The sequence below is a fragment of the Hyposmocoma kahamanoa genome, unplaced genomic scaffold, assembly GCF_003589595.1.
Source record: "Hyposmocoma kahamanoa isolate Upper Pololo Valley unplaced genomic scaffold, ASM358959v1 263, whole genome shotgun sequence".
Lineage (NCBI taxonomy): Eukaryota > Metazoa > Arthropoda > Insecta > Lepidoptera > Cosmopterigidae > Hyposmocoma > Hyposmocoma kahamanoa.
In genome coordinates this window covers 1,305,333-1,327,266 of record NW_020653766.1, presented here as the reverse complement: position 1 = coordinate 1,327,266, position 21,934 = coordinate 1,305,333, and the positions used below count along the sequence as shown (strand labels likewise).

At 37.2% G+C, this 21,934-nt stretch overlaps 1 protein-coding gene across 1 annotated transcript in view; it reads left to right on the top strand.

The window, feature by feature from the left end:
• Positions 1–21,934, top strand: part of LOC113228946 — an 88,695-nt gene that overhangs the window by 6,725 nt on the left and 60,036 nt on the right. Inside the window, exons 7-31 of the mRNA XM_026462389.1 lie at positions 939–1,097; positions 1,360–1,561; positions 1,855–1,958; positions 2,628–2,739; positions 3,297–3,374; positions 3,438–3,562; positions 3,643–3,735; positions 4,233–4,391; positions 4,651–4,855; positions 6,272–6,366; positions 8,647–8,761; positions 13,427–13,504; positions 13,582–13,706; positions 13,954–14,046; positions 15,229–15,387; positions 15,582–15,795; positions 16,391–16,564; positions 16,720–16,985; positions 17,935–18,058; positions 18,249–18,326; positions 18,750–18,865; positions 18,962–19,054; positions 19,575–19,736; positions 20,085–20,378; positions 21,840–21,932. Coding sequence (XP_026318174.1) covers positions 939–1,097; positions 1,360–1,561; positions 1,855–1,958; positions 2,628–2,739; positions 3,297–3,374; positions 3,438–3,562; positions 3,643–3,735; positions 4,233–4,391; positions 4,651–4,855; positions 6,272–6,366; positions 8,647–8,761; positions 13,427–13,504; positions 13,582–13,706; positions 13,954–14,046; positions 15,229–15,387; positions 15,582–15,795; positions 16,391–16,564; positions 16,720–16,985; positions 17,935–18,058; positions 18,249–18,326; positions 18,750–18,865; positions 18,962–19,054; positions 19,575–19,736; positions 20,085–20,378; positions 21,840–21,932 — 3,516 coding nt within the window. The remainder of the gene's footprint in view (positions 1–938; positions 1,098–1,359; positions 1,562–1,854; positions 1,959–2,627; positions 2,740–3,296; positions 3,375–3,437; positions 3,563–3,642; positions 3,736–4,232; positions 4,392–4,650; positions 4,856–6,271; positions 6,367–8,646; positions 8,762–13,426; positions 13,505–13,581; positions 13,707–13,953; positions 14,047–15,228; positions 15,388–15,581; positions 15,796–16,390; positions 16,565–16,719; positions 16,986–17,934; positions 18,059–18,248; positions 18,327–18,749; positions 18,866–18,961; positions 19,055–19,574; positions 19,737–20,084; positions 20,379–21,839; positions 21,933–21,934) is intronic.

The following is a 21,934-nucleotide window of genomic DNA, read 5'->3' as shown; positions in this document are numbered from 1 at the left end:
ACTCGAACCTGTATCTGTTGCCACACACTGGCCATCATTCATACCAACTTAGCTACATAAATCCTTTACCACAGTGGTAAATATTATAATAGTATATGCCATCGATAGGACAAGAAGAAGAAGAAGAAGCTGTCAGGATAGGTCTTGCGTAATAATGAAAATAAAGCACAGTGAATTTTATTATAGAATGTATAAATGACAAATTAGGGAAAAGGTGGAGGAAAAGGAGAAGAATGGTTGTAACAAAAAACAATGATATAAAACAGATACACTCGCTAACTTAAATTGCATACGGATTAATATAAGGTAGATTTATGGTCAGGTTCACATGATTGGATAACACGTCTTTTCGTACCGAGAATTTTGATGGGAGTGACGACAGAATGAAGCAGAGAAGCAAAAGAATTAGAGAACGATTCAAAATTTTGAAAGGAAATGGCCAGTAACCAGAGAAAACGGTGATAAACAAGTGGGATGACCATGAAACAGGTCGCATCGTCACAAAGCTACAGGACGAATCACCAGATCTTACAAATTTCTTCATAAGTTCCCGAAAACATCTTTCGTGGCCGTTCTCTTCCAATATCTTTTTTCTATATCTGTATCTCTCGTCATTCTGCTTCCATTCACCTGCTCCTTGCGCCCAAAACCACCTCAACACACCTTTTCCTATTTTTGCCACTACTTCCTTTTTCAAACTGCAAATCTCAATAAATAATTTCAAATCAAAAAGAACCATAGAACCAATTTCCTCTACGTTAGTTAGCATCGCGTGTATTTCCTTCACTATTCTCACCGTGTCTGTTGACAGGGTCCAAAATTATATTGATCATAAAATATTGAATCACGGTATTTATCCAAGGTCAAATGTGAGATATGAAATAAGTAATGATGCCTTATTTATTACAATTATATATTTAAATTTATTCCTCATCCAGATTCTACAACTGACAGCAACAGCATGCGACAAGGCGAAGCAAATGGTAGACGATACTCACAAGACGTCCGAGGTTGTTGGAGGAGTAGAAGGAGCTAAGCTTGAAGTTAAGAATTTGGCACTGAATGATGCAGCACAGATGCTTAAAACTACTGCTCAGGTAAAACAGATACTTAATCTCACCCCAAAAAAGAAAGATAGAGATTTGGGTTTAGGCAACTGGTTTTGGGAAGATCCGTCTTTGTGGTCATAATAAATAAGTTTACCTTGAAAAGTTTGAAATTATTGGTAAGAGAAAGAACTTAAACAAAGAGTAAACTTGCTCTACCTGTGCATCACGTGTTCATTTCTTTCTTTTTTGGTAACTTGTACAACAGTGTCATGAACCAAACACAAACCAATTATTCTGTTTATACGTCCAGTTAACAGCCTCATCAATTGAGGACCCTCGCTGTCAATCCGCTCTAATGTCATCTACCAACAACCTGGCTACCAAAGCCCAAGATTTGGTCTCCGAGAGTCAATCACTACGGCATCCCAAGTGCAAAGATTTGAGCAATGGTTTGGCGAAGAAGAAACAGGAGTTGGATTCTGCTCTTGATGGGGTTAGAAACACTTGTGGTGGTAAGTCATAATGATCGTTTTGAACATGAACAGCCCCATATTGTCGAATACTCTAGAAAAACGACGGTAAAGAACCCGGGCCCGTGTGATTTCAACTTTGTTGTTTTTGTATTTAATTTAAGCACTTCTTTACCTACCTTTCATCGTCTATTCTCTCTTTGCCTTTTTTTACAGTCTATTATTTTCTTATCTTCCTATTGCCTTGTATACAATTTCAAAATTTTAATAATTAAAATTTCAAATGCGAAAGAACAATCGTTATACCACTAGCTGATTCAAAATATATTTTCTAGGGACTTCAGTAGAATCTTCACCGAAAGCTCAAAAACTGAAGTTTGTCACAAGCGCTTCTGTAGTCGAGGATAAAGTGAAAGCTGCAGAACAATTACTCGATAAGGTAATAAACTCGCATCGTGCAGCCAGATTTTTATTGAAGTCTACTTTGAGATGCAAAGTCAACGTAATATTTTCTCTTTTAAAAGAAAACTTGTACCGAATTAGTATGAAGCTTGGTACTTTATTGCCAGAAAAATTTAACCAGCTTCAATTTTTTTGCTAGATATAAGCTTAATTAATTAATAAGCAGAATAAAAAAAATTATATTTTAGCCTGCATTTTTTCAAATTGATTTAAAACAAAAGTGTGTAGATATGTTTTTAATCATTGCGATACTAAAAAAGTCCAAAAAGCAGCAACACTTAATTAATAAAAAACATAATTATATATTTTTATGGCATTAGCCTCTAGCCCATTATCCAAAAAAATACATACAAATTTGTTCCGTTTTACGTTACATTGTATTAAAAATCCTTAACGATTTTTTGAAAGTTGCAGGTCAAAAAAAAAAGATTTTGAGAGATTTTTATAAAAAACGAACTGATAGCCTGGTTAAATTTTCTTTTTATTTTAATATCACTAACGGAACAACTTTTATAATAATTGTTGAGTTCTGAATGAATATCGGCAACTATACTATGGGTTCCAATTTTGAGATGGTTCGGTTCTACCGTGACAAGTGTTTACAACTAATATTTTAGCGTTTACAAATCTTTCGACTTGTTTGCAGCCGTTCGAAGGCAAAGTAGACGAGCGTCAAGTACGACAACTGCAGCGTCAACTGTCCGGCAATATTGCTAACATCAACGGCGCTGTAGCTTCCTTGCTCTTTGCCAAGTCCAGTAAGTACGATTGACAACAATGATAATTGAAAAGGAATACACAAATCTGCAGCGGGTACATACAGAAATTCGTAAGGTCTATTGACTTGATTTGTAGCTCCGTTGGTAAGAACGGTAGCCCCTGTTTGGCAAAAAGACGCAGGTTCGAATCCAGTGGGACTAAAAGAATTTATCTTTGTGTTTGTTCCCAAATAATATGATGAATATCATATTAGCAAAAACAGCATGATATTAATAAAATAAATATAAAAATGAAGAGGAACAAAGTGACTAATACATTTGTTTTGATGTAGAAATTGACGCACTTGTCAATTCTAATTTCAACATCAACTCCTGATACGTTTCTTTACCTACCAATTACATGACATCGCTCTATGCACTCCAGAAAACACCATCATTATTTTTAGACTTCAATATCTCCCAACGTTTTCCTCCAATTGCATTTTGATAATTGTACAGTGGAAATTGGTTCTCAGCTACAGCCACGTCGTCCAAGCGAGAAAGCGCTCGCACGGCGAACGTAGGTTGCATCGTCAATGGTATTTCAAATTTTGCAGATGCCAACAAGCTAGATTACGCTACAGCGGAAAAGTCCATCGCCGTCATAAGCGAAGTGTTGCCCGACATGGTGAACGGTAAGTGGTCGTGGCGCGGGCGTGGCCCCTCGTCGGCTCGGTCTTAGCGTGGCTTGTCCGCAGACGCGCGCGCCGCCAGCGCCGCGTGCGCCGACGAGAAGAAGCGCGGCGCCATGCTGCAGGACGTGCGCGCCTGGTGCGCCGCCGTGCGCGCCGTCTGCGCGGGCGCAGCCTCAGACGACGCCAACGTACGTTCCCTTCTCTGCTGCGCGGTTCACGGAGTCCTTCATATTGTCTTCAATGTTCGATGTGTTTTTTTTAACTCAAGGAATGGAACGAGGCCGTGCTGAACTTCGCCAACGTGTCCGACAAGCTGACGTTCGTTTTCCCGGCTAGGAGAAATCCTTCTAAAGAACAACAGGTATTGTTACATTTTTACTATCTGCTATTTTGTTTAGTACGCGAAGTCCTCGGTCGAAAGCTTTTTATTAAACTTCAACCATTTCTTTTTGTATCTTGTTCACTTTTAATTAGCTATTTTGTTACTAGATTTTGCTCGAATGTGTAACCGTTTTGGAGTCTCCATCCTTCAGCTTAATTTTTACGTTAATTATTTAATATGTACTCGTGCAGGTTTTATAACTTTAATTTAAATTTTGTTTCTAATTATTGATTTATTTTTCCATGATTACTCTTTAGACTTTTGCTACATGTCTATCGTCTTCTTTCTCTTTATCTTCATCTTAATTTACGTCACCCTCTATTCAATGTGAACCTTCCCTAATTTACTTGCCACTACACACCCCTTTATAGTTACATAATATAGTCAGGCTCCGTGGCCTTTCCATTCAAGTGCCTTCTTCCAATTACCATCACTATCTTTTGTAAGTTACAATAATCTTCGAATTCCTCTGATAGATTCTTCGCCTATCGGCGTCAGCCTGTGACATGGCGCGCGAAATGGCGGAAGAGACGCAGCGCGTAGCGAAAACGGTTGACGCTATTGAAGAGGAGAAGATACTGGTCAGAAGCTTCAAAATTACAGAGTCTGCCAAGACTTTGCAGACAACGGCTCAGGTAAGAACTTTACAGGACCTCAAAAATAAGTACGAAAATTAAATCGACTAAACTGAAAATTGACTGCATTTCCAAAATTTGACCCCCAATTGTTTACAATTGCTAGTATACCGGAAACCTTTAGGGAATATACTTATTAGAGTTTTCTGACAGCTATGACATTTGAAATTAAAGTAATCTGTTGACAAGGTGTACCCAACAACCGGACAAAATCAATACGATTATTGACTTTTTCTCGTATTATCTTTCTTTCTATCAGCTAACAGCACCCACAATTTACGAGCCTCGCTGCCACATGGCACTGGTATCTTCTGCTGAAGCCTTATCGGCATCCGCTGACGAGCTGGTCTCCACAGCCTGCCAATCGGAGAACTCCGGCTGCAAGATTCTCGGAGCAGAGCTGGGTAGACGCAAGGCAGAATTGAACAAGGCTCTTGGTGGACTTAAGGAGGCCTGTAAAGACGGTAATACGAACTTGTATTTTTTTTGCCAAGTGGATATATCATCAATATCATTGTCAACCCTTAACACGTCTCATTGGTGGGGCATGACTTCTTTGAGGAGAGGATTTGGACCGTATTCCGCCACGATAACGTAATGCGGGTTGGAGAGTTCACGGTTTCAAAGGTTGTAAACTCTCTTCAACATACAGGTCTCATTATGATTTTTTTCCTTAACCGTTAGCGATAGGCAACCGTTCTTTCACTATGGTATCACATTATCCTACTAGCTTCAAGGTGTTTTCTTGATTGTAATGTCAGTACTCTCTGTACTCGATGTAATGGAAAAGTTAAATATGTGGTGTCTTTACTAAGGGTTTAAAAAACCTTTTCCTTATCTTATTTACGCTAATATTTTTCAAAGGACTTGTTCTGTTAGTGGTACTAAAATAAATGGAAAATTTAACCAGGCTGTCAATTTGTTTTTTGTACTGTGCTCTTAAAATCTGGAAATTCTGAAATAAAAACAATTTTTTTGACCTGCAATTTCCAGAAAATCGTTAAGGATTTTTAATACTGTGTAATATAAAACAGAACGTAATTACACAAAATAGAACGGATTTTTATGTAATTTTATGGCTAATGGGCTAGTGGCCAATGCCGTGAAAAATATATTGACAGATCAGATGTCAATGTCACTAGTGTTATAATCGAATTCTTCAATTGTAATTAAGTTTTTGAATATTTTAAGTTTTAAGTGTTGCTGCTTTTTGGACTTTTTTTAAGTATAGCAGTGTTGCTGATAATTATTAAAACATATTTACCGCACTTTTGTTTAAATCAATAAAAAAAAGTTACATTTTTTTTTAAATTTCTCTGTTAAGCTCTGTATTTCAAGCTTATATCTAGCAAAAAAGTTGAGGCTGGTTAAATTTTTCTGGGAATAAAGTACCAAGTTTGTACTAATTCGATACAAGTCTTTTTCACACAAATACCGATCACGTAATTAAGAATTGAATTGAATACCAACCAAAAAATTTGTTAAATTGAATAGAAACCACAAAAAAAATACCCGACACGTGTTTTGCCACTCTGCGAGTCATCCTTAGAATTGTTGATTGTTGGATATTCCGCCAAAGCACGAATGTTCTGAACTATATAAACACGTTTGTGACTGTAGTTGCGGTCGTGTTATTAATTTTATTACTTTTATGCGGAGTGAGAGTGGTAAAATTAACTGCATGAAAGTTATATTCAACACAAAGGCAGCTATTTGCACTACGTTCAAGTTTATTAACATAGATTTTTGCAAAATCACGCCTGAATCTCTCTCATCTCTAATCCCACCCACCATCTGTCCGTTTGCATCGGTGTATACGTCAGCTAGTCAGATATCACGCCCTGTTTAGCTTAAAATTGATAACGTATTACGTGTTGCAGACTCGGCGTTGGAGAAGGAACAAAAAATTAAGTTCACCAACAGTGCATCTAATGCCAGTAACAAGTTGAAAGCTGCTGAAGAAATGTTAAATATGGTAAGTGATATATTTCTTAGTTCTGTAATATAGGGAAAGAATCTCGGTCGGTGGAGGATGGTGAATCTCTTCGCAGAGATCGTGTTACACCATAGACCACGTTGCATGACAAGCCTGTCAAATCTATCGTCAAATTGCAACATCGCGTGCATTGCCACAGAAACTTCTCTGGGAAGACTATTGATGTTAGCTCGTGCCAGAAAGAATTTATGGAAGAGTTTGTGCCACGTTCAATCTCTCTGTCTGTCTCTTTTGAATATGGAGTAAAATGACGGTTCATTGCGCAAAAGCGTTGCGCGCTTGCAAACAGTTACAGTCGTCACCAAATAAGAGGCCTAATTAGACAGCTAAAGAAGGCGATAGTATGTAACTTTGCATGCGATCAACGAAACAATAAACAAACAATTATTAGCATAATTGAGTTTAAAAAAAAATACGTAAATTTTATTGAAACATTATATAATATGACAAAGAAATACTGTTTTCGCACGAATTCCAAAATAAAATGCAGTTTTGAGTTACCCCGAAACGTCCTGAAAACAGTTACGTCCTCAAGTTATTTTTTTTTTAATAATAGTGTTGTAAGTAATTAATCGCCGAATTTCACCAAGTCACTTCGATTTCTCGGAAAATATTTTAAAAAAATATTACAAAAAACTCTGACCATTATTTGAGATTGTTTGTTGTTGACATTGACAACACTTAATTTATTGCCAACCGAATAATTGAAAATTTATGAAATTCTTAGTTTATTGGTAATTTAATCTTTTTATGTAGTTGTTTTATCGATGAACATACTTATTTACACTAAATTCTAGTAATAAACAATTTATGAATATTATAAAATCAAAATTAAAAGAATTGGATACAATTTATCTGAATCTGGGACAATTTTACGAAAATAAGAGGAATTGCTACAGAATTGCAAGTAATTCTGTAAATGAATTGCTTTTAACAGAATTACACGATTTGGCCTTTTAGGCCCCCTGAACGACAATGAACCGAAAAATAATCTAAACAATCACAAACTCTTAAAATTTTTAATCGATTTCTCGTGAAAATCATATAATGTAATCAGTGATATGATTAGCCTACATCCCTATTCGCGTCACGATGACAAGTGTCAAATTTGGTCTTTTATTTGGTGACGACTATAGTGATTCCAGTCGATGAATATTCTATCGACGATCCACTGAATGTCGGTTACGCCTATAAAATAAATAGCCGAATTTGTTTAATTTGAGTCATCGCCTAAGTAATCGGTCCATTATTCGTCCAACTTTTGGGCAATTTTCAATTTTTGTAAGTTCATACATACACAAACTATGTCTATTAAAAATACAAAGAGAAGACTTATTTTAAAGTTTTTCTTTTAAATTCAATATACATAATCAAATATGTTATAGTGTATGAATAAAAACTTTATTTTGTAACTAGTACCAGCATAACAATTACATGCCTATTTAAAATCTTACCAAAACTGGCAACCCTACAAATGTCATTATGTATTAATTTGTAATTGTACGTATTAAAAAATACAGACTATCTATTATTCCTATATGCATATTGGCAGGCGGATGCAAGACAAAACAATAACGGGCACTGAACGTTTTTTTTTTAAGAATAAGTTATCGTTTGACCTCCATCTCACCTGATGGGAAGTGACGATGAGGTAGACGATGAGGTAGACGATGGAGCATGCACACCTAATTAATTCCTATTCACTCTCGCCTAAGTAACAGCACTCGGATAGAACATAACTGCAGGCAGGAAATTCCATGCCATATAAATGTGGAAGCGTAAAGGGCTATCCACACACATCAGGGCCGTACCCGAGACGTGAACGGGGCGTGCTAGTTTGTATGAACAGCGGGCCCGTACCAAAGCCGGCCCGGACACGGACATGTGTGAACGAGTTCACATAAAATATACGCAACGATATTTTGTCCTGGACACGGCACGGATATGTCTGGATAGACCTTTAAGCTTCGTGCGAATCTTGGGTTATCACAACATTGGGGCGTAACCTGCGTCTAGTCCCTCTTTGATAGAAAGGAGACGGCGGCATAATTTCTTGTTATTCCCTCGCAGACAATCCATGATATATCATAGAACTAGATTATAATTCTTTCATGAAGATATCCTTCATCTACCAGGCCTTTTTCTGCCTTATGTTTTTCTCCGTACGAACAATTGAAGAAGCCAATTTGTCGGAGCCTGTAATGTGACTGTACTGGAATTTTTCAATGTCTCATTCCTATAACCATTTATATGTTCCAGCCCGTTCCAGCAGGCACACTGACGGACCAACAAACGAAGACCTTGCACAGTAAACTGTCTGACAGCGTCGCCAGCGTCAACGGCTCCGTCGCTTCGCTCGTGCTTGCTAAATCTGGTGATATTATTTATCGGTTCTCATTTCCCAGTTTTTTATTCGTCTCATCGATAATCGTCAAAACTGAATGCATGCGCACACGCTTCCTCTCTCTCTTGCACACAGTAGTTAAGGACAGCTTGTTAATATTTTGAGCCGCCATTTATTAGCGTAATAACGAACTAATGGGTTAAATCGAATTCATTAACATCCTTTTAAAATAAGAGTCTACTTACGATATCAATTACATTAAGGTAAAAACATGACTTCCTAAACGATAAACTAACAATAAACACTACACCATGGAAGCAGTCAACCATGGAAATCAAACCCGTGACATCCAGAACGAGAACCTAACGCTCTAACCACTATTTAGCGAAATACTTTTATTTTACCCGTTTTGAAACATTGTTTATTTGAGTAAGACTTTTAATTTTTTTTTAAATTAATGGTTTTACATTGCTAATTTTAATTGCTCTAAAATATTTCTTTACGTAAGTCATTGATTCACAAATAAATGGACGACGGGTCTAATACAAAAACCACGAAAAAAATGTCTTAAGTCAACCTATTTAAACGTAGTGACATGTAAAGGAATATGAAAAAAAGTGTAATTTCGCTTGCTTCGCTGTCAGTCGAACAATCGAAGACTAAAGCGTGAATGACGCTCTGTATACGATTTTAACGCCCTATAAGTTCGGACACTTTTTAGCGCGGACCCGACGTCCATATAATTGTAAGTCAATGAGGTAAGTAGATAACAGTGGCGAGGCGTCCATTATTACTAAATTTTCCACGTTTTAGTAGTAATTAACTAAATTTTGTGCTCAATTTTATGTGTAGAATAACTTAATCAGTGAAATGAAGTGTACTAGTATATTGTGTGCTAATAATTGTTCGTTTAAGTGTCACCTAGGCGCCTTTTTTTGTTAAGGCCTAGGCTCTTTGCTTTACTCCGGCTTCACTAACGAAAATTTTCACGCCTCGTCACTGGTAGATAAATGCGTTCAACGTACGCTAATGATTTCAAATTCAACCTGTATCTAGTTGACTGAAGAGAACCCCTATTAGAACAATCTGCCTACAGTACCTATCTAAATGAACATTATTAAAAGGGGATATTTAAAATAACTAAATACTGGATATAACTTCTTCACTTTAATTGTCACGAACGTACATTGATTATAATCTTCACCTGAGAATTTTTAGTAACAATCTGTGTCGAGCACGTACTGTTTCCCGCTTTTAAAACCCTCTTGATATCAATCAGGTTACCCCACCAAGCGAGAAACAGCCCGCGTATAATAATCACAACTTCCGTTTCCTAATCTTATTTAATCATGTATTTTGCTAAACCGTACAATTACTGTATAGCAAAATACACAAATTTATACAAACGAGTTACTACTACTAAGTACAATTTTTAGAGATATCTTGTAAATACTAATACAATTAAGAAACAGCACGCGGTACAGTAGTCACAACTTCCGTTTCCGAATCTCATAATTATGTATTTTGCTAAACAGTACAATTACTGTATAGCAAAGTACTCAAATCTATGCAAATGAATTACTACTATTTATGTACAATATTACAAAGATATTTTATAAATACTAGTATAATCGCGAAACATCACACAGTATAATAATCACAACTTCCGGTGCCGAATCTAATTTAATTATGTATTTTGCTATAGAGTACAATATTACTGTATAGCAAAATACTCAAATTTACCCAAACAAATTACTAATATTAATTTACAATATTATAAAGATATTTTAGGAATGCTAACAACATAAATCTTTGATTCGGATTCGGATACGATATCCTTATCCAACAACGTTTACGGGGTTAGTCGGCGAATATAGATTACAAGAAAAATGAAATCCTTTTATATACATTTTTTGAGACTTTAAAGGCCTAAAATACAGGAATGCATTAGTCTCTCATTAAAATAAATTAATAAAATTATACAAAATCCAGATTTTATTTAAAATAATAAAGGACTTCCATATTACATTGTTGCTTTGTAAACAATAGGACGTTAGGTAACTTTCATTCGATAACTGTGCTCTGAATAACGTTTGTAGCCTTTGCCGGTCGAGAATTATGAGTAATCGTATGGATGTGACGTCATTTCGGTTCGGTTTCGAATACGACAGTTTGGTGTTCGATTCGATTATAGTGAATAAAAACGACAACAGAGTTATCGTAAGGTTCTGAATAGACCTGCTGCTCACATTTTGAAAATAATTCATAATTTGTGTACATTTACACACATGTATTTCATTAGAATGCACTTGGTGTTGTTTTTAATAACATTACACTTTTCAACAATATCAGTTAGAGCACGTTCTGCAAATAATATGGCAGGTGTTTTATGTAAGAAATGTATAATTTTTCCTACCGTCATTTACAAAATCATAGAACGCGTTTAGCAGTCAATTGGATACTTTTGCTTAAACTTTATCGAGTTCTACTTATCTTAATGGGAAAAGAACGTGAAGTATATGTATATATTTACAATTTTATATTCCCTTTACAATTTTTAAACCACATTTATTCATAACTCATTTATTTAGATCGAGTTCTTAGGTTTTTGCGATTGTTACCTTAGAATAATAACGCATAGAAACCTAGTCCGCACACGCTAAGTGAGGCAAATTAAAGCGCGCCCAAAGGGCCTACACGAGCGGGCGGGCCTTCAGTGCTCAAGGTCAACTTGCACCGCGAACAGATCAAGAATTTTAGCTAAAAATGACGAAATGTGCGGTAAATGAGTGTAAAAATACGTCAGACAAACATAAAATAGATACTAACATCACATTCCACAAGGAAGTAACGCGTTTCAACTTGTATTTTTATGTAAATATTCACTCAAACCGAAAATTACTACTAAAACTAGCCTACATGAATTTGATTTTTGCCTCACTCGTGACATTTCGTTTGATATGAAAGTATCATTCTATGCGTTATTATTCTAAGATTGTTACACATGGTAAATGAAAGTATTTTTTAAACCGCGTGTAGGTATTTGTTTTTTCAAACAAACTAACATTTCGGGCACTTTACAGGTCCCATGGTCACAGTTGACTAAATGGTACAGTGATCAACCAGTTATGTCTAATATTAATGTAAACCACCCTATTTTTTCACTATAGTAACTAAAGTTATTAATCAAATACTGTAATTTTAATTTTACAAAGAAACATTCCAATTTACGCTACATTATGTTTTATAAATAATTTTGTTTTAACAATATGATTTTTTATTAATTTAAATTTATTAATAATTAGTAATGGAAATTAGAATAAATTAAAACATATTAATTAGTACTGCAGTCTTATGTCTGTTTAGGATTTTTCATCACAGGAAATACTGGATCCCAAACTGGCGGTACGGAGAAACCATCTTCCCTGTTGAAATTAGGATGTTTTTTTTACTGCTAGACTAGTTTACTTTAGTTACTTCTATAGTATAATGTCGTACGGGATTCTCATGTGGGGTAAAGCGGCAGATATTCAAACCATATTTGTATTGCAAAAACGAGCGATTCGTTCTGTGTACCGTCTAGGCTCTCGGGTTTCTCTCAGAGAAAAGTTTAAGGAGACTGTGGCTTCACAGTACATTACACATAATTTCAATAAGAAAGAAGATATCCATAATATTAACCTTAGAGCTAAGTCCAAACTCATGGTACCACGATTTCGTTTAACCAAGGTAAACAACTCTTTTATGGGGAACTGTATACGTTTTTACAATAAGATTCCGGAGCATATATTAAGTTTATCATTTCCTAACATTGACTTACAATTATATGGACGTCGGGTCCGCGCTAAAAAGTGTCCGCACTTGTAAGGCGCTAAAATCGTATACAGAGCGCGACACTCTGCTTTAGTCTTCATTTGTTCTACGGACAGCGCGATACTGCGATGACATAACAATTTAAATTTCGAATAGGTTGACTTGGGACATTTTTTTCGTGGTTTTTGTATTAGACCCGTCGTCCATTTATTTGTAAGTCAATGTTTCCTAAGTTTAAAAACTACATTAAAAATATTTTGATCGAAAAATCATATTACAAAATTGAAGACTACGTGTTAGATAAAGATGTATGGAAAGACGACATGGCTCCAGAATCCACACAAATTTGATTCAAAGTGTATTCCATAGCATTTAAGTTTATTTGAAAAGAGCAATCCCTAGAGTTTCTTGCTCGTTCTTCTCAGGGAGGTCAGTGTAGTGAACGAGCAGTAGCTTAAATGTGACGTTTTCAAGTGTAAATTTATTTTACCTATGGAATAAATAATCTTTGACTTTGACTTTGAAATTCAATGGCCTCTCGCAGCATCCTTTGTAGATAACGGACTTCTTTTGCAAGGACCTGGGGTTTGTCAAAGTTCATTGAATGTGCAGGTTTATTCATGACATGCTCGCAGACTGCAAACTTGTTTACGCGACGTAATTTATTTATTACAATCATATGGTTGATATGGGGTACATTTAAAATTTTTCAATACCTAATATACTGGCAGTATTTCCCTGGAGGAACTCTTTCTCAAAATGTTTCGCTGACACGACATAATACATACTATAATAAAACATAATTCGCTCCGAGAGTATGTGTACTTGCGTGTGAAGAAGCTTTATCTATTGCTGCTTTTTACAACGGTGTATATATTTCAGACATCCATCATCCAAACTACATTGTTGGCGAAGAATCCATGCGATTAGTATCAGAGATTATTCCCGGCATTGTCGATGGTGAGTATTGACGTAGGTTCTCTGTTTGTTTTATTGTTTAAAAAGAGCTTATAGTTATTAATTATATAATATTATAGACACCAGGAGTTTGAGTTCAACCGGCAAGGATATGAAATCACGCCAGGCTGCCCTCAATGATATGAAGAATTGGTGCCATACGTTACAAGACGTTTGTACAATTGCTGTTAAGGAAGATTCTAAGGTAACAACATCAAACGGCCTTTGCCTCTCCCAGCTCTAATTGAAAATCAGATTAAGGTTGCAATTTTCCTTGTAATTTACAGTGCCATTAACTTATCTATGATACTTAAAAACGGTACTGAAGACAGGAAGTCAGAATTTTCAAAAGTATAACTATTATGGACATAGATAAGTTTGTTGGTTTTGCAATTCATATATTTAGCTATTGCTTCTGAATTTATAACATCAATGTGGGATTTTTTGTTCAGGACCTCAACGAAAAAGCCCGAAAAGTGGGTGATGCGTCACAAAAACTCTCCTTCGTGGTGAATCCTTGCAAGAATCCAGTAAAAGAGCAGCAGGTAAACGATCACATTAAAACTGGGATCTATCACACAGGGAGACGCCATCCTTTAAGAGGGAGCAGAGGAAAAATTCCTAATCTTCGATTTGATTTTAGAGGGGAATATCCACTTTAAAGTTAAAAATAAAATATTGTATGAGTAACTACACGATATATTCAAGCATAGACACTAATCAGAAACATAAAACAATAAAGTTTCCTCGATAGATAAAAATCACGAAATGACCTAGAGGTCATTTTCACATTTTTTCGATTCATCCTCGAAATGCTACAGGTTATTAGGACAAAAATTAGATAATTAATTATATTTATGCATGATCGAGAACTGTCACTACGGATTTTTTTTTAATCCCTTTAGTTTTAGAGTTATTCCGCTAAAACGAATTTGGTACTTTTAATGCGCAAAATTCAACATCTCCTGTCGCATATCACGCGAACTTCAGGCATATATTTGTCTCACAAATGTGGGCGGAGCCAACGTCAAAACTTTTTTGGCATGCTCCCTCTTAACTCTCTGGGGATACATGTAGAGTCATGTTAATAATCCTATCTCAAGTGCAGGTTCATAATAAGATCTTACCGTCAACGTCAACCGTCCTTGATCACTTGAGTCATCTATCATAGATGAACGGAACCTACGGAAGCAAAAATAAAAATGGAAGCGCCTTAAGCCTCGGTTACTATCATAAATCCTGTCGCCAAAACTCACACATTCACAATTTCAAACACTATAAGATCTTGATAATGATTGGTCGTAGTTTCAAATTTGAAAAGAATTAAAAAATTCTGGACTGTTAATATAATTTAAACTTTACCTTCTTGACATATCGTTCAAAGTTTAATACCTATTATTGCAAGTTACGACATTCGATCTTATATTTAAATTTCAATCAATGTGCTGTCATCTAGCGGGTAATAGCTGAACGACGACGAATTCGAGATGTTTACTTAGTTCTCCAAAAAAGAAGCGACCAAAAAATTATTACTACAAACAGAAAATTTAAAATGTATTTAAATTAAATAAAAAAGACTTAACAACGATGTGCAACACCACCCTAGATAATATTACAAGTGCGAAAGTAGCAAAACGAGGCATTTATCTAGGATTAAATAATCTAATGCAATAACTTTCTTCCATTCACACTCGTTTGTCAGCTTTAACAAGTTGTTCTTCTGTTAGATCATACAACTGTCAAGCTCAGCATGTGACAAAGCAAAACAAATGGTGGAAGAGACTCACAAAGTGTCTGCAACAATCGGTGGTGGCGCCGGCGTCAAATTGAGTGCACTAGGCTCTGACGTCACCGTTGCTGCGGATGCCTTGAGGACTACAGCAGAGGTATTTTATTTGTGCTCTTTTTCATAGTTACAGTGGTCTCTTATAGGATTTCAATTACAGAGAAAGTATTTCAATTTATTGGTCTTCTTGTTTCCATCATCTTTTTTTAAAATACTGGTGCAATTTTACAGACTATAAGCACTTCTTTTTGTCCAGCAATTGTTGAATTTAATTTATATACTATTGTTTCGTAGTTAACTGCACCTTCCATGGATAATCCTCGCTGTCAATCGGCACTTCTGTCTTCCACTGAAGCTCTATCGTCATCAGCTCAATTCCTGGCGATGGAGACAGGTCGCCTGAATGATCCCCGTTGCGAAGGTCTTGGCGAAGAGCTGGAGAGGTACCGGGAGACCATGGATAAAGCTTTGCACGGCATCAGGGAAGCATGTAATTCCGTGGACAGGAGTAAGTATATCCTCCGATTTTAATTATACAATGATGATGTGGCTATAGTAGGCCTACAGCAAACCATCTCAATAGACACGCAACTTCAAGGTTTTGTAGCTAGCTGTCACACAGAGGTAGAAGCAGACTCCTCACCTGTCTTATACAAATTTTGTTAACCGCTTTCTCTAGTGTTTTAGGATACAAGTATTGCCACCTGCAGACTTGTTCTCTGAACTTTATAACTTGGGCCTTTTCAAGGCGAGAGTGAATAGGCATAATTTAGGTGTGCATGCTCCATCGTTGACCTCATCGTCACTTTCCATCAAGTGAGATGGAGGTCAAATGTGCATTTATATTTTATATAAAAAAAACATAACATTCGTACTAATAGCAATGTTTGTATATAATGGCTCCTTGTCAGTCTAAAGAGCCTTGAAATATACGGTTTGGGTGTTTTGCGTCGGTTCTTAAACCTAGTTCAGCATCGGCTTTGAGTTTCTTTTAAGTAATGTTTTGCCTTTAAAGTACACTTCGTATTTTTAACAAGTTGGCCTAAACGACACCACAACGGCCGACGGCGCTCATCGCACTGTTTCTGTCTCCCGTCACCCAGAAAAGTCCAGCCGGCCGGCGCCGCCTCCCGTGCCGACGAGGAAGCCCTCGTCGTCGCGCAACTCCAGAGGCGACAACACGCCACATAGCCCCGTGACTCGGTTCGTTGCTCATTCGGACTCTAGCGCGGCCAGTCACGAGTTGCTGGATCATCTCAAAATCGAGGAGGCCAAGAGTAAGTTCCCTGTTGGTGACGCAGCGGACCTCTCCTGGTCAGGTTCCATCGCTTAAGCGTTTCTTCAGCACAGCGGCAAACTGATTTACATCCGGACTCAAAAGCCTGGGTCTTTTTGTACAACCCTGTAGATTATTGTGTTTATTATTCCACAGATCGATCATCAGTAAGCAAGAAACAAGAAAACTCAGAGCCAAGCATTTCAAGCTACTCCACAATGCGTCGCGACAGCCAAGACTTCTTAGAGCATCTGCGCGATTACGAAAGCATGAATAGAAAATTATCAGCTTCATTAGACAAGAGTAAACTGTTAGCGGCTGCTAAGAAAGAGCACGAGCGAAAAAAACTAGAGTCTCGGCTAGTCAAGAATGTTGAAGAAGCTGATAAGAATATTAGCAAGGCTGAGGAAGAACTAAATATGGTATTTTTAATCTCTCAGACTTGTTTGATTTATACAGGCTAACATGGTAATACACAGTCTTCCAAGTTTTCCAATTCTGAATCAGAGCCCCAAGCCTTTTCCTTTGATGTAATCGCACCTCATAGCTTGATAGATATTTAAATAATTGTAAGCTTTAGCGTCAATATGACCTTTTTGTTTGACATCGACATCAGTGTTGTTATTTTCAAAATCGTCCACATTAAGGTCAATATCATCATTATCAACTCATTGTACGTCTCATTGCTGACCACGAGTATCTATAAGGGGAGAGTTTAGGTTATATTCCGCTTCGCCTGACGCTGGTTTGGGACTTTAAAAATTTCATCATGATGCTTTTCTTCACTGTTAGCGAGAGGTATCGTTACTAACCATTCACAAATGTATATGTTTTTTCAACAAGAACTTTGTTTTGTAAATCAAAATAAAACAATTAATTTAGATGACAATGATTAAAACTTTTATTGTATTAAAAAAAGTACGGGTTGGCAATTATGAATGAAAAATGATATCTGATAAATGTCTACCACGACCACAGTTACAGATGTCGATTCTTTCATCAAAGTTTTTTAACACTTTTTGACAAAATGGTGGTTCTATTTCGTTAATCACTTCACGAATTTTGAGTTTTAAGACTGCAATCGATTCGATTGGCTCCGTATAGACTCTGTCTTTAACATAACCCCATAAAAAATAATCCAGCAGTGTTAAGTTACATGATCGAGCTGGCCACTTAACGGCTGAATTTCGTAAAATTATGTGATCGGGAAATTTGGTTTGCAATAAATTCATTGTTTCGGTGGCTGTGTGGCTTGTGGCACCATCTTGTTGAAACCACATGTTAGTGATATCCATATCATCAATAATAGGCCAAAATTGAAATTAAGAATGTTTTCATTGTCATTCAAATAACGCTATGGCATTTGGACAGGTATGGGCTGAAAAAGCTAGTGGTCCGGTTCTGGACACGGAGCAAACATCGGCTCTGCAGAAGCAGATGGAAGAGAAACTGGCTTTGGCGGGAGCCGCCGCTGCCACGCTTGTAGCTAGTCATCGTAAGTATCTGTTTCGTGCAGCAGTAGAACCTTTTGGCCTTCTGTAAGCTATTATAGTTCTTATTATAGGCTTAGGCTACAGTTACGTAAACCAAAAATTACGCTTCTCGGATTTGCCAGCTTATATTAGGATGTTTTTCCTTTAGACTACATAGTAACTAAACTAAGTCCAAATTTTTACATTTTGCAGATCCGGATACAGTAGACTATATAGCGGCATCTGAATCAACAAACACTCTATCTGCATTGATGCCAGAAATTGTCAAAGGCATGTTTTCTTTCTGTTAAAAAAGATCATACAACCTTGTCATTCTTTGACCTTGTCACGCATGCACGCACACGTACCCACATATATATATACACACACACACACACACATATATTTGAACCATTATTTCTGTTATTATTATTATTGCTTGACAGCATAAATAAATATGGTGACAGTGCTGCCTTGAATTAACTCTTTCACAAGAAGCTCTACTGGTACTAATTCTGCGAAGTTGTATTTTAAGATAATCGCTCTTTGTGCTTCTTCAGGTTATAAACTATCCATAAAATTTCACCCGATTCCATTTAGCTGTTTCGACGTGATTGTGTAGCAAACATCCATCCATTTATAATAATAAAAGCAGAATCCACTAAACCACAATAAATAAATAAAAAATGCTCACTAATACTATTTGTGGTGTAGATGCCAAATTGCTATCAAGTTCTCGCGACGAGAAATCTCGAAGACTCCTCGATGGTATCAAAGCTCTGTGTGCTGCGACGAGACGCCTTTGCGCGAATGCTAATGGCGACTATGAGGTATTATTTACTTTTTAATAAAGTTAATAATAAAAATATACAAAATATTTCTTTTTTTGTGGAACATGTTTTATTTCATATTGAAATGTTTTGCAGAAACTAAACGAAGCGGCGATAGAGTTCGGCGATAGTTCAGCGCGTCTACTTTACGTAGTCAGCACGGATATAGACCCAGCTCAAGAAAAACAGGTATGACCTTGATTATTATCACAAAGATCGAACACATAGAAAAATTTATTCACGCGGGACTTGAACCCAGGACCTTGCTGCACCGTAGCATTGCTCTTACCAACTGAGCTTGAGCTGTTGCTCAGTTGGCAAAAGCAATGCTACGGTGCAGCATTGTCGTGTGTATAATTTCTACCAGGTCAAAGAAATTTTTCTATTTGTTTGATTGTAATAATAAGTATAACAAAATTAATGGAGTTATTTCACAAAAAATAGACAATAATACAGGTCAGACTTTGTCACCAGTAAACATTGCATGGATTAAATACTGGGGAACTTGAAGGGCTTTTTGGTAGACAGTTAAGAGACGCGCGAAAGAAGCAGAAGTGTAAGATTATCTGGAAAGATTATCACGATAAATACTAAAAATGTAAGGAGTAAGAATGAAACACAGTTGACAGCAATATACGTCGAGCAAAGATCTTATAATAAATAAGTATTACCAAAGTAATGATCCGGAGCCAACGTCCCTGTCGCGCAGGTGATCGCCCGGGCCAAGGAGATCGGCGCCAGCGCGTCCAGCCTGGCCCTGGGCGGCGCGCAGTTGGCCTCCGCCCCCGCCCCCGCCCCCGGCGCCCCGCTCATCTGCGACCGCGGCAAGCAGTGCGCGGACGCCGCGGGGACCCTCGTCTACACCGCTAAGGTACGCCTTCCGACTGGGCACCCTGTTTCGACTGTCGGTCTGTATTGGACTAGAATGTCTCTATTTTAATATAATTCAAAATTAACAAAATTATACAAAACGTAATAGCAAAATATACTTTAACAGACTTCGAAAAAAGGAGACGTTCTCAGTTCCTCATTCCAGTTCCAGCATTTGTGAACCGATTTTGATGGTTCTGCATGCAGTCGAAACCGTAATTATGCAGTCGAGATCGACTGCATGTAGTTAATGCATGAATTCGTTGTCAACTTCATGCAGTCGTGGTCTCGGCTGGATTAGTAACCTAAGACACCGATTAGTACAACCTTCAAATCATCTTCTTAACAGCTTGTAGCCCCTTCAATTCACCATCAAGAATGTCAACAATCCTTAATCACAGCATCCAATGACCTTTCTTCGCGGCTAAATGCCTTCCAAGCCACCTGGAAACCGTTATCCTCCAATCCTCAATACCAAAAAACCACCGCTGATATGGATAAGGAAGTGGTGCAGCTGGAGAAACTTCTTCAACTGTTTAGAGAAGACTTGGAAAAAGGAAAGTTGGTGAAGAAGAAGGAACAGATTATTATTGAACATACTGCTTTGAGAAATTTGGCTGCTACCATTATGGAGGATGCTAAGGTATGTCAAACATTTAAAAATATGGCGTAGTACGTAGACGAGGGGTTATTTGTTCTTCTCGAATGAGAAAACCTGGTGTATGAGATCACCACTATGTGAACCAAGTTGATCAAGAATAGAATTGAAACTATATTTTCGTATCATGTAGATTACATTTGTTTTTTTAAACAAACTAATGTTCCTGAACATTTACAGAGAACTGATGATTGTTTGCAAGCTTTTTAGTTGGTAGTTGATTAATTAAAACTCTAGTCAGGATCAAGAAAGCATAAATGTTTATTGTAAAACGTCTACTCAAGTATATTTTATAGGCTCTTATCTAGTAATGTTATGACGAGTGTGCATCGACTCAGTGGCGCTGCCCTCGTGGAGACGCGACGAACTTATGACTGTTTAATCGACGAGCCAGCGTGCCGTGCCTCTACAATTTTATTTGTTTCTGATTATTTCTTATTTAGAATAATTTGCACGTGTGAAAGATGATGTGCCCCAGGATACCAAAGGAAAAGCTCCGATGGTTTGGTTATGTAGAAAGGATATTAGTAGATTGATAACACACATTTATAGAGCGAATATGGATGAAAATGTGGGGAGAAGTAGACCCCGACATACAAATCTTAATCAGATTGGGGATATCTTTAAAAAGGACTAGGTAAAAGTACCAAGACTAAAACAAGCTTGTATGAAGATACTGATGCAAGTGGAAGAGGAGAAAGAGATTTGTCAGGAATGTAGGTTTATAAGTAGTCAATCAAAGTAAATGGTAGATTTTAAGGCTTTTCTTTTTTTTATAATATCAAGGGACGGGACGAACATGTCGTGAACCTGATGGTAAGCTACACGTCTGTTCATAACAGTGGCAGTGCCACTCGGAGCTTTGAATCGCAAACATCTGAGTGGCGCTGCCAATGCGCCCGTCGCCCTGCGACCTAAGTTGACAAGTCCCAGTAATTTTACCCGTACCCTTCAAAACCGGAACACAGTAATGCTGACATTACTGCTTGGCGGCAGAAATAGGTAAGATAGCAGGAATTCCGTGGACGAGCTCTTTCACAAGAAACTTCTTACCACGATGTGTTTTTTTATTTTCCCGATATTTTGGAATGGTTACGGGTTGACTGGCCAGCTGTAGATTACAGCTTTAAGAACAGACATATACCCTCTTTCAACTACTTCGACGACGACTACCCTCGTCTCACCTACTTGAGGCATTACCATTGTCACTCACTTTTTTCCGACAAACTACACTCACTGTATCCACACGAAACAGAAATATCAAAAAGAAATCATATCGTGCTAAGAAACCTGTAATTATAGATAATCATAGTGCATGGTCTTCGTCACCTGCGATGGTATCATCCAACATGCCGCAAATTATAATACAATACGTATCAATACAGGGCTTCGAAATTTATTATAATGTATCGTCTTTAGAAACTATAAATGTGCATTTTCTTATAGAAACGAGCAGAGTCCACGAGCGTGCCCGAAGACAGGCGCCGTAACTTTGCTGTTTACGCCAACAAGCTGGCTGATGCTATCAGAGCACTGGATGT